Source organism: Lepisma saccharinum, chromosome 30 (genome assembly GCF_977018435.1).
Source record: "Lepisma saccharinum chromosome 30, izLepSacc3.1, whole genome shotgun sequence".
Lineage (NCBI taxonomy): Eukaryota > Metazoa > Arthropoda > Insecta > Zygentoma > Lepismatidae > Lepisma > Lepisma saccharinum.
The window spans coordinates 15,711,978-15,724,651 of NC_139258.1; the positions used below are offsets into that span (position 1 = coordinate 15,711,978).

Sequence of the window (12,674 nt, forward strand, 5' to 3'; positions counted from 1 at the left end):
TCAGAAAAAGGGGCACTTTGTTATTCCCATGTGACCTTTTGCTGGTCCAGGGCTGTTCAATTATAAGAAGCATCAATATCCCAGACTATACCCATTACCCAATAAGCAACAGCCTACAACCCAGCCACTATGTTTCTCTAAAATATCTATACAGATCAGATAGGCTGATAAAAGCTTATGTTACAGTTTACAGAGATGTCAGAAACACTAAAACGTTGTCAATCTATGGAGGGCGGCATGACTGGGTCACAGTCCACCCGACAAATATGTGTCTTATTAATGTCATTAAACAAAGAGACTAATGCTTATAGGATGAAATAATTCTATTGCATTTTTTGGCAACAATATTCTTTATTTTTGTTCCTTTCTCAAACATACACTAGCTTATAACTTGAATATTATAAATATGTTAGTCATTCGAACAATCAATAATGACTGACTTGTGTCATATGACGACAAATACATATTCTATACACATATATAATATATGCTTGTATTAGTTGCTCAACACCATCACAATTCATGCTCACAGCCTGACTTACAGTTACGTGATCCAAGGGAATGTTCTGGAAAGTACAATTTTCATACTATTTTTATTATATTCTCACTGATGAATTTTTTAAAGTAGCGGAAGTTACATATTTCGTGATTAGTTTTCATTGGTAACATTGATTTGAAAATATAATACCTGCATCTTCGCCCCTGCTCCCCCAAATGGGATTAATTTTCACATGGTAAAACAACCAAATATGCTAATACAAAGCAAACTTTTTACGTTTTTCAGAAACACCATAAAATTGGTATAATTATACTACACATTAACATAACTCACACTAAAAAACTATGTTCCAAAAGACCAAAATAATTTTCGTAAACACAATATGGCTACACCTTAATCTGGAGGAAATATACCGGTATAAATCAGGGAGGAAGGTGTTGTGCATTTTCGATATAGGTATTTTCCCCAAACTGAACACACTACGATATTGGACTTATCTTATGAAGACTAAAACCATGTTTGGTATATATATATATATATATATAAAATATAAAAAACTTCATAACGCAACAGCCCTGAGTGCCAGGGCCTGCCCAGTAGCATTTTGCTAGGTGATGGCCATCCCATCGAGTCCCATGCCTGTATTTTCTGGCTTTTGAGACTGGAGGCTGCATTTCTTACTTGCAAGTAGCTCCTTATGACACCGAGTCAGCACCAAAATTTTGGGGGTTTACACTGGAAATTGAACCCAGGACCACTTGCACCAAGGATGAGAGCGCTAAACGGCAGAAGTAGTCTGTTAATTAGATGTGAGCCTGATGGATTTGTTTTGTTCTTCTGTACCGAATAATCATAATTTCATTTGTAACAATTTCCATGATATTGGAGTTTGTAACACTGGTTCAAAGATTGTGCAATTTCTATTGCTTTCTTAACTGGTGCCATGACCACTTTTTTGTAGGCAGTGATGAAGTAACGATCAGCTCTTGAGGAGTAGAATAACTTTTTTCCAGCTGTTATACAAGGATATATTTACATCCTCTCTTGAATCAGGATCAAGGCAGTATATGAATTTATAAGGAGTGGTTCCTTAAATATTCAATTAATTAATTCTAATAATTTTAATATTTATTTTATATTTTCATTTTTAATGGTGATTTTATTAATAATTTATATGTGTTTATATAGCTTATATAAGTAAAGCATAAAATTGAAGCTGTTAGGAAAAGTAATTAAACTTTTGTTGCAGCATATTCTAGTGATGCTTTTACCCTCCAGTATTTTGTTTTACCCCATAATTTGCTCTGGTCAACAGTGTTACTTGGTGACAGAAGACCTAGGTTTACATAAGGACTCACTGACAATATGACATGGATCTCCGTTGCCAGAGGCAGATGCGACGACGACTTAGCAAAATAAAAAAATATTGCATTTTAAATAGTTTAGAGGAGAAGTAAAAAATATTAGAATATTCTCATATTTGTGCGAAATAAGCCAAGCGACACCATGAAACAGCTAGAAATATGCAAGGAATTCGCTAAGTTTAGCGCATCAGAACGAGAGCCCAGTACTATTCCCCGTGGCCAACACTCGTTCTACGTTTCCTATTGAGGACAATGGTGTTTGCCGGCCCAGGTCATCGCAGAAAATGTGCGAATCTCTCTACCTGCTCGGTTTGTCTATGCATGGAAGATACACAACGACCACTTGAAGGTCTCATCATAAAAGGCCCTTCTTTTTCAGCTCCCATCAGCAGGATTTCTCTGATGTCATCAGGATTAATTTTTCCGAGTGCTATTTCCATCATTGTAAAGCATGCAATGCAAAGATCTAATACATGTAATAAGTGATGTTGTGAGTGAAACCATTTTTAAATAAACTGAAAAATCAAACTTTCTTTCAATTATGTTAGACGAACCATCTAATGTTAACAGGTGTGCATTTTTTGCAATGCTTTCAAACAGTATTTTTACTGAAGACATTTTCTCCTTTGATGAAAAGATTCTCTTCGTCCATCGACCAGGTGAGTTATGGAAAAGATTCCAAGCTTTCGAGAGTAAAATCATCACTCTCATTAATCAGATTTCAAAATTACCATCGTATGGAATTGCATAATTTGTTTTTTGTAGTCATAAGGTCTATGGCACTGTAGTGAGCTTTTACGTCGAATAGGCGTTAACTGTGAAGAGATATTGCCCCCCTCTTCCAGGTTGGAAGTTCGACCCTGACGTTTGACAAGTCTTGTGATGACTACGCAAAAATGTCACGCTTCGCCATTGTCCGTTGCTTATATTTATCATCTCCATCAACCTCTGTGCCAGATTGCTTGCCACAGCATGCCACGATTCCCAGAGTCCAAAGTACAAATTCCACTGGGCACGGGTGTTCTTTGTGAATGTCTCTCCATCAATTTCATACTCATTTTCATCTTCACAATTAGCCAAAAGTGGCAGAAAAGTGAAGTAAAAATAAACGAAATCAATAAATGAAATAAACATTTATCATCACAAAAGCGTTACTCATCTCAGGATATTGACTTCTATTCACAATGCAACCAAGTAGGAAAGTAATAACAACAAATGTGTGGATTTGTAAAACAATAAAATATTTAAAAATTAAAATTTTACAAAGTAGCAAGTCTTCAATGAGACATTTAAAAAACATGGAAGTTTATACAAGATGCATTTGATATACATAGTTATGGAATAAATTTTAAACATTTGATTTTGTATTTCCAAAATGAAGTAATAAGCCAGTAAATCAAAAGTGGTTGGCCAAACGTTGGGCCAACCGCACTGAAAATGGGCCAAAGTAGATAGTAAATATGCCTTTCACCGCAACTCTGATTTCTTGACCAAACGACCACAAAAACCTGAAAAACTCACTTTCTCTCCCCGTTCCGCGCCTCATTTATTGCGCTGACGATGTTTCACGGCGCAGAAAAAGCAGTGATGAGTGAATTTCACTCTCTCATCCTCTCATCCTCTCATCCTCTCATTCTCTCATTCTCTCATTCTCTTATTCTCTCATCTTTTGAAGGATGAGTGCACCTTATCGTAATTTTCCAAGTCCGGGACCAAATGTTTATATATCGTGACCTTTGTAAACCTCTCTCTCGAGGAGAGAACGATATGCCACACACACACACGCGCGCGCGCGCGCGCGTATACCTCTCATCCTCTCATCCTCTCATCCTCTCATCCTCTCATCTTTTGAAGGATGAGTGCACCTTATCGTAATTTTCCAAGTCCGGGACCAAATGTTTATATATCGTGACCTTTGTAAACCTCTCTCTCAGGGAGGGAACGATGTGGCACATACACACACGCGCGCGCGCGAATGCCTGTCATTATTTTCACTCTCTCATCCTCTCATCCTCTCATTTTCTTATTCTCTTATTCTCTCATTCTCTCATTCTCTCATTCTCTCATCCTCTCATCTTTTGAAGGATGAGTGCACCTTATCGTAATTTTCCAAGTCCGGGACCAAATGTTTATATATCGTGACCTTTGTAAACCTCTCTCTCGGGGAGGGAACGATGTGCCACACACACGCGCGCGCGCGTATGCCTCTCATTATTTTCTGTATTGTGACGCAAGCAAACAAATAATAATAATTGTTGTTTTTTTTAGGATCCCTGGCCCCTATAACCTCGCCAGGGTGCGTGGTGCCCAACCAAAAAGTAAAAGGTTCTCTAACGGCTGCGGTTATAGATTACCACACCTCTATAGAGTTTCACGTGTTTTTTTTTTCTCTCAAACTTCCATGAAACTCTACAGAGGACCTCCGTAATTGCATGCAACGTGTACTAACGACTCTAGTGTTATTTGATGTTGTAATTTTTGGATATAGAGTTTTATTGTGAGATAGATAAAAAATTATGTTTATTATAATATTTTCTTGATGAAGATGGAGAATATGTGTGTGTGTGTGTGTTACAAATAAAGTTGCATGCTTTTTTTTCTAGTGTGTGTATGTGTATATGTTTTTGATGTTTGACAGCATCTGAAACGATAAAAAAGAAAGAATTTTATTGTTAAATTTCTCGTGTAAAAACAACAAAATATTTTGTGCAAAATTCTGATTGTCTTGTGCTATAGTGATGAAAAAAAGATATTGTAACTGATAACTGATGAAATTGATATTGTAACTGATCTGTACTAGTGAAATTCGTATTGTGCCATTGTAACTGATTGTGCTAGTACTAAAAATTCCTTATTGTGCAAGAAAATAGATGTTAAAAACCTGTTAAAACTGTTCCGTGACCCTCTCGTTCTTCACGTCGTAGGCGAAAGACTTCTCTGCAATCAGGATGACGGTGCACACGGTGTCCTCGGGCAAGGCATCGTGGAACTCGCAGACGACCTTGATGTTGGTGCGATCATTGACCACCACCTGCTTCCTTTTTGTGGTGTTGATGACGGTCATGGGTCTGTGGGTTTTGAATTCGCTGGGCGTGTAGTACATGTCCATGCTTCCCTCGGTCACGCGTTTGTAAGCCGAGAACGCTTCGTAAAGTTTGAGATAATCATCTTTGGTCATGTCGAGGTTGTAATTCTCGCGCGGGAACACTTCGTTGCGTCCATTCTTGAGATAAACGTTCTTGATCTTGCAGTCGTCGAACTTGCTGGAATCTTTTTCCTGATTTTTGTCCCTCCCGGTCTGAAAAAGTACTACGACGAAATCTGGCATGTCGAACTGTATGTTGTTGAACTGCGTCGTCACGTCGAATTCCATGTGACTTCCGGACGCCATCTTCTGCACGCACTGGTAACCGTGAAAGTGAATCGGCACCTGCGGACTTTTCAAGATCTCCGCTTTGTACTTGAGGGCGTAGTTCGTCTCGTATTCCACCACCGGCATTCTCAATTCCATGCTCCGGATGACGCACTTGGCTGCTTCGGGTAATGTGTCGGGCAGCGGCGTGATACCGTCCGGACCCAAAGTAGCGTATCGCATCAGTGCGTCGTTGTCGTTGGCCGCTCTTCGAAACGTGACTCTCAGTCCCCCCTTCCACATGATCTCCTTGTAGTCCGAGAAGAATCCCGGAAGCAGACGCATGGGAAAGAGCACCGTGTGACTTGTCGTCGATATTTTGGTCCCTGCTTCGAATCCTCCCGCCTGATAGTATGCTGCGTCCGTTTTGGATAATTTCAAAGTTCCCACTGCCGTCGACGTGATGCCTGGATAATCTATTCTGTCGATGACGGTGTTGTGTTTCCTCACCTCCACCTGCGAGAACAGGTGAGGCACGAAGTTGTCCACGAGTATTAAATTTGCTGCTGCGGGAAACGCGTCTCCGCTTTCTTTCTTCACCACGTCGAATTGAAGGTAGAGGTCCGCTCTGTGAGGATGAACGAACCCGTCCCCTACGTCCACGTCGTATTCGATCTCCCGGTTCGCTTCGTTGAGATTGGCGAACGTGCGACGGTTGGGAGGAAAAGATTGCAACTCGTAACTTTCGATTTGCTCCATTTTACACTATGTGTGTTATTTATTATACGTTGATCTCCACGATGGCAGTAGTCGTTGCACCTGCGAAATCCACCACCTCTCCTTTCTCGTTCGTCACCACCAACTCTATGTCGTCTATGCGGTTGCGACATACTGGAAAATAGATCGGCGAAGAGGGTGTGTAGATGATCGGTTCCATGAATTCGGAACTTGGTTTGAAAGTGGCTATGATTCCCGTCTGCTTGTGACTTCCTAATCCGTCCGAGGATTTCGTGATCATTCCTTCCGCCACGTTGCAGTGAACGTTCAAAGTCTCTATGGCTAGAAATTTAGGAATGTTTGTTGCCGTGGCTTGATGCCAGCTTCGAGTTTTGTGTTGTTCTCGAAACCTAAAAGTTCTCCTATGGTGCCCAGGTCCACGGTCTCCGTCGCCGACAGGATTTCCACTCTGTGCGTGACCGAATTTTGAGAAAGGTACGTGCCTTTGGGTAATTGAGCTTGCAAAGTAGAAAGGTTGTATTGACCTGGCGTGACGACGATATGTTCGCTTCCTACGCTAATTTTGTTGTTGTGCTGCGTGACGTTAGGTATGAGGTACATGCTGTAGAATGCACGCAGAGCTATGGATTTAGGATAGACGATGTCATCGTGCAGCGTGAGTTTCAAGATCGAAGATTCGCTCGTGAGATGGAACACGCCCATCCTAGTGATGCTGTTTGAGGTTCCACAATGCTTTCTGGAAATCCTCGATCGTAGGGTTATTTATTTTAGAGAGAAACGCGAGCACGGAGAGGCAGAGATGACCGCAGTTCACGTCTCCGAAATTTTGAATGCGTTCGTCGTTGTAGTATACAGAGGTTTTGTTCGTTTTCAGATAATGAATTAAATTTGTAGGTGTAACACCTCCGAAAGAATCGAAAACGAATGCTTTATCATCATTTTTGTGGTAACATATCCAATGCGTGCCTGGATTTTCTTGACCGTCCAAGTTGACTACTCCGCATTCTCTTCTTTTAACGCTTGAAGGTAACGAGTCGGACATGAAAACTCCTCTGAAGTTTTTGATTTGTAACGGTTCGATCAGAGATTCAATGTCTCGGTTGGTGAGTGCTGTTGTTTCTTTTTTTAAACTTTTTCATGACGCCCTTCCCCCCTTTCTTCTCCATGGCCAGGTTGTGACGTTTCTGTTCTTCCAATTCCGCTTTGTTCTTCTTCGAGTCGATGACGGTTTTCGCGATGGCGGCACTTCCGCCGGCCAAACTTCCCACGGCCCCCAATGCTGCCAGGATGGCTGGGATGCTGAATATGAAACCTCCGATCTTTTGCTGTTTCCGCGAACGCTGCAAGCGTCTCAATTGAGGTGTGCTGAGAAGTAATTTCATTCCATGTCCTTTCGACAAGCAAGAACGTTTCTTCTCGCGTTGTTTCTTGGTGAGTAACCCATCGAGGGCACCTAGATTTTTCAGATTGGAGTATGGTATCTGGTACACGACACCCTTGGGCTTCATATTGATGCTCTATGTGTTATTTTCACGGTATGTTATTTATATATATATTCTGAGATTTTTTTTTGTGTAGTTTTTTTTTTACGGTATGTTATTTATATATAAATGTTCTGAGATTTTTTTTTCACGACCTCGCAGTCGTTACACAAATTCTATTACGTGCTTTGTTTTCTTGCCAAGAAGTTCCTTTGTCCCCTTGTACACGATTCGAGTTTTGTTCTCGATTAAAAGTGAGGTTCGTGCGTGCTTGAGTTTCAGAAATTTTGCACCAAAACTCCCAAAAATTAAGAACCAGATTTTTTTTTAGTACGCAGCAGCACCTTTGTAAATCTAGCCCCTTGGATGTGAATTTTAGCTCCATTTTGGGTGCGATTTAGCCCGTTTTTCTCTCCTGCTGTTGGCAACACTGCACATAAGGAACTTCGATCGCTGTAGAAGTGAAAGCGAACGGACGTGTTTTCGGTGGTCTCCAGAGTGCAGCGAAGCGGAACAAGATGGGAAATTCCTTGGGGCAGTGGCGGCAGGCGATCGGCCTCTTTCGCGCAGCTTGGTGCCCAAACATCCGAATGGAAAAGGGAAGTGTTTTTCCGAAAACTGTGTACCATGCTTATGGAGTGGTTCTGCTATCATTGCTCATTATAGGCGGCATCGAGCAAAATCCAGGCCCCCGTAACAATGTTGATTTCTCAAGCGAAATTATGGAACTGAAGCAAGTTATGCTTCAAGTGAAAAGTTCGAATGATGTTATTATGTGTGAGGTGAAGCAGCTGACCGTCACTGTGAACAAACTCGTTGGAAGGATTGACGTGATTGAGGCAGAGACAAGCAAGATTAAGTGTGACATCGGCGAGCTTCAATCGTATGTTCGGACTCTGGAGGATCATCTGGACGATCTCGAAAACCGATCGAGGAGACAAAACCTCGTTTTCCACGGCATGCATGAAAAAATGAACGAGACGTGGGATGAATCGGCTAGCGCAGTGCGACAATTAGTCGAAGAAAGACTTCATCTTTCCCTACCAACGGACGCAATCCAGAGGGCTCATCGTACCGGAAGCACGCGGTCCGGAAGACCTCGTCCCATTGTGTGCAAGTTCCTCCGCGATACGGAGAAAGAGAAAATTCTTGGAAGTAGCAGCAAATTGAAAGGCTCAGATATTTACATCGAACAGGACTATTCATTTTCTGTTAGGCAACAACGACAGAGACTTAAAAAGCATCTCTTCGAAGCCAGACAGCAAGGATGTAGAGCTCATCTGCAATATAAATATCTCAACGTCAACGGCAGAAAATATACAATTTGGGACTTGGAAGACAACCATGGCGACTTTCAAGAATGCATCGAGACCCGAGAACCTTCAGCTGCGTCTAATTCCCAGAAACAGGCTCTCCCTCCACCCCCCACCAATGGAAATGTGACGTCTCAGGGAGCACAAGTGACAACGACCGCATTCCAACCATCTTCATGCGGTGATCCGTTTCCCCCCTCCACCTCCAACGGGACAAGGAAAGAAGAGAACAACCGGATATCGCAAATAGGTCACCAGTTTCCCCCTCCCTCTACTCAGCGATATCCCAAGCGCCAGGGAAGCAACCAAGGAACGAGACCCTGAGGTGAGGCCAGATGTAAAAAAGGAAGTGGTAATGGTCACGTGACCAGCAATTATGTCGATAAAGGAACTGCAAGTGTAAGTGTTTCTTACCAAAATGTGAGGGGCTTAAGAACTAAACTCAAAACATTCTACCTGAGTGTATTAAATAACGATTTTGATGTAATCATGGCTACGGAAACATGGTTAAATCCATCGTTCAGTGACAGGGAAGTAATTGACGATAGATATATTCTGCCTATTTCCCCCCAAATACGAATCGATCTGTATACAGTTCCTTCTATCAAACTTTAGAATCACTTTATGAGCAGGGGTCTTCCCTTATTATTGCAGGGGATTTTAATTTTCCTGAGATAAAGGGGGCGGATCACAATCTCTTATCTTCAAACGAAGCTTGCGTAGAATTGAGTCATTTCATGTCACTCCACCTACTGAACAGCTTCAATGACATAAAAAATGATAACCAACGAACGTTAGATTTGATTTTAAGTAACGTTAATAGCATAACAGTCACAAGGGAATCCGATCCTCTCGTACCAGAAGACATTCATCACCCAGCTTTAAATATTGACATTTCCATGACTAAATTTAAATCTATCACGAAAAATTCAATTCAAGCAGAATATAACTATAACTTTAGGAATGCAGATTTTTTAAAAATGTATAATCTTATGAGAGCTGTAAATTGGAATGATCTGAAGAAATACACTAATATTAATGCCGCTATTGATAAGTTCTATGAAATGGTGTATGACATATTTAACAAATGCGTACCTTCAACGAAAACTCAACCGAAGAAATTTCCGAGCTGGTTCTCACGGGAAATTATAAAGAATATCAGGAAAAAAGCATATCATAGGCAAAAATGGAAAAATAACGCTCCCCACGCTGAACATCATCATGAGAAATTTAAAGAACTTCGGAATATTGTTAAACGAGGGATTCAAAAAGCATATACGCATTATATTTCAAGCACAGAGTATAACATACTTCATACCCCTAATCTCATCTTCAGCTTTGCCAAAAATATGAAAAAACAAAAAAGAGCAGAACCTTTTCAATATCAAGGTAAAGTACTTTCTGACACTCTAGAAGTAACAACAGCGTTTGCTAAATATTTTCAATCGGTGTACCGGCAGGATGATGGAAAAAATAAGACTTTGAATATTCAATCTTACAGTGAAATCGATAAACTAAACCTATCAGATATTAGTCTTAAAGAAATCGAAGATGCCATTAAAAATCTTAAACCGAAAAAATCTATTGGTTCCGATAAAATTCCGCCTTACATACTTAAAGGATGCGGTGAGATACTCAAATACCCCCTGCACACGCTGTTCAATCTTGTACTTTCCACCTCAACATTTCCAGATATTTGGAAATTAGCAAAAATTACCCCGATACCAAAAACAAATAAGCAAAATGATGTAGAGAATTACAGGCCGATAGCAGTCCTGGCAGCACCTGCCAAGCTCTTAGAGCAAATTCTTTACAAGCACATTTCTTTTCACATACGATCAGTGATCTCTCCTTATCAACATGGTTTCTTATGTAAAAAGTCTGTCTGTACCAACCTATCAGAAATAACTCATTTTATCGCAACCGCGATGGATAGCGGAGCTCAAGTAGATGTAATATATACAGATTTTTCGAAAGCGTTTGATACCGTAAACCATAGAATCTTAATAGAAAAACTGAAATCATACAATCTATCGAATCCGATGTTACAATTGTGTCAATCCTACTTAACAAACCGCAAACAGTACGTAACGTTTCAGGGAAATACTTCCGATGAATTTGAAGCTACATCCGGAGTTCCCCAAGGCTCTAACCTTGGTCCCTTATTCTTTCTCATGTACATAAATGATCTTCACGAACATCTGAATCAATCGGGTAAACTACTTTTTGCGGACGATTTAAAAATATACAAAAGAATTTGCAGTTACGGTGACTGTACCGAGTTACAAGCGGACATAAACAGTCTTGTGGAATGGTGCGAAAGCAACAAACTAATCTTAAATAGCGAAAAATGTTACCAAATGTCATATACTCGAAACACTACATCAATAAAATACGACTATTGCATAAATAAACAAAAATTAAAACGGGTAGAAACAATCAAAGATCTAGGAGTTCTGTTTGATTCTAAACTTACATTTCACGCGCACGTTAACTTTGTAACAAACGAGGCTTACAGACTTCTGGGATTTATAATGCGTACATGCAAAGAGTTCAAAAATGTCGGAAGCTTAATGATGCTTTATAATGCTTACGTTATAGCGAAAATTGAATATGCAAGCATAGTGTGGCACCCTCAAACCCAGCAAGATATAAACAAAATAGAACAAATTCAAAGTAAATTCTTAAGACACTTAAAGTACAAACTAGATGGTATATACCCTCAAATGGAATCCCGTGAGAACCTTCTCAGATATTTTAACCTAACAACTCTCAACAACAGACGCATCATGCATCAGCTCATTTTCCTCCACAAAATTTTAAATAATCTCATCGAAGCTCCTTTCGCCCTGTCACAGCTCGACTTCTACGTCCCCTCAAGCAAATTACGACCAAGAACGCAACTCTTCAGCCTGCGTCGTAATAGAACCAACGCTCTGACAATATCCCCAATTTGGAATATGTGTAAAACATTTAATGATACCATCAAAAGTGAAAACAGCGTGGACTTATTTTGCCCGACCGCAATTTTGAAAAGGAGTATACTAAAATTACATAAATTACGATAGAACCTAAGATTTATATGTTTGTTAAATGTTTTCTGTCTATATACTACATTCATCTGTGCAATATTTCAATAATGTTATCACAAAATTATTGTATAATGAACGCCATTAATGGGTAATATACCTGTTGCGTTCAATTTCTGAAATAAATAAATAAATAAATAAATAGCTTCTCGTCGGATAACATGCTAGCGTATCGATCTGGTAAAAATAGACTGTATTGTGCGTTGAGCAACAGGCGTACCTTGGGACCATACTGGGTAGAAACGATTGAACCGGAAGTTATTGTGTAAGGTTTGTCGACTTCCAATTCTTGAATTTTTACATACTCGACTGACAAATTTAGCATTTGTTTTAATGCTTGGAGATCACTCATTTTTTCAGTCGTCATATCGAAGAGAAAAAATTTCAGAGTGTTAGAGAGAAATTTAATTGTTTTTTTTCACAATGTGTGTTATTTATATATACCGAAGATTATTTTTTTCACGATGTGTGTTATTTATATATTATTATTATTTTTTAACAGAGGAAGAAAGTCCGTGCTTCGGAAAACGCGATGATGTGCGTAATGATATCTTCCGTCTCCTGCTTAGACTTACACCAATCGTCAGTGTACCGTCTTCTTCCCTGCCTTGCCTCGTGCAGTTCGTCCATTCTCTTGTTTAATTTTTCCCCTGCGCCCGAAAGCAGAATGTTGAGATCACTGCACCTCAGGCCGCTGATCTCCCGAAGACGGTCCTTGACGGCCATTTCACACGGGAATCGAAATGCCGGCGTCGTTTTTGCTATGATCAAAAGTTTTCCTACATCTCCGTTTACTACCTTTTTGAATATTTTAGATAGTAGCTCGGGTGGCAAATCT

The 12,674-nt window shown here is 40.1% G+C and overlaps 1 protein-coding gene across 1 annotated transcript in view; it reads right to left on the reverse strand.

The window, feature by feature from the left end:
* Nucleotides 1-485: 485 nt before the first annotated feature.
* LOC145981977 (androgen-induced gene 1 protein-like) overlaps nt 486-12,674 on the reverse strand; it is a 33,094-nt gene continuing 20,905 nt past the window's right edge. The window contains exon 5 of the mRNA XM_083115491.1: nt 486-566. Within this exon, the coding sequence (XP_082971617.1) occupies nt 514-566 (53 nt within the window). The 3' untranslated portion in view covers nt 486-513. The remainder of the gene's footprint in view (nt 567-12,674) is intronic.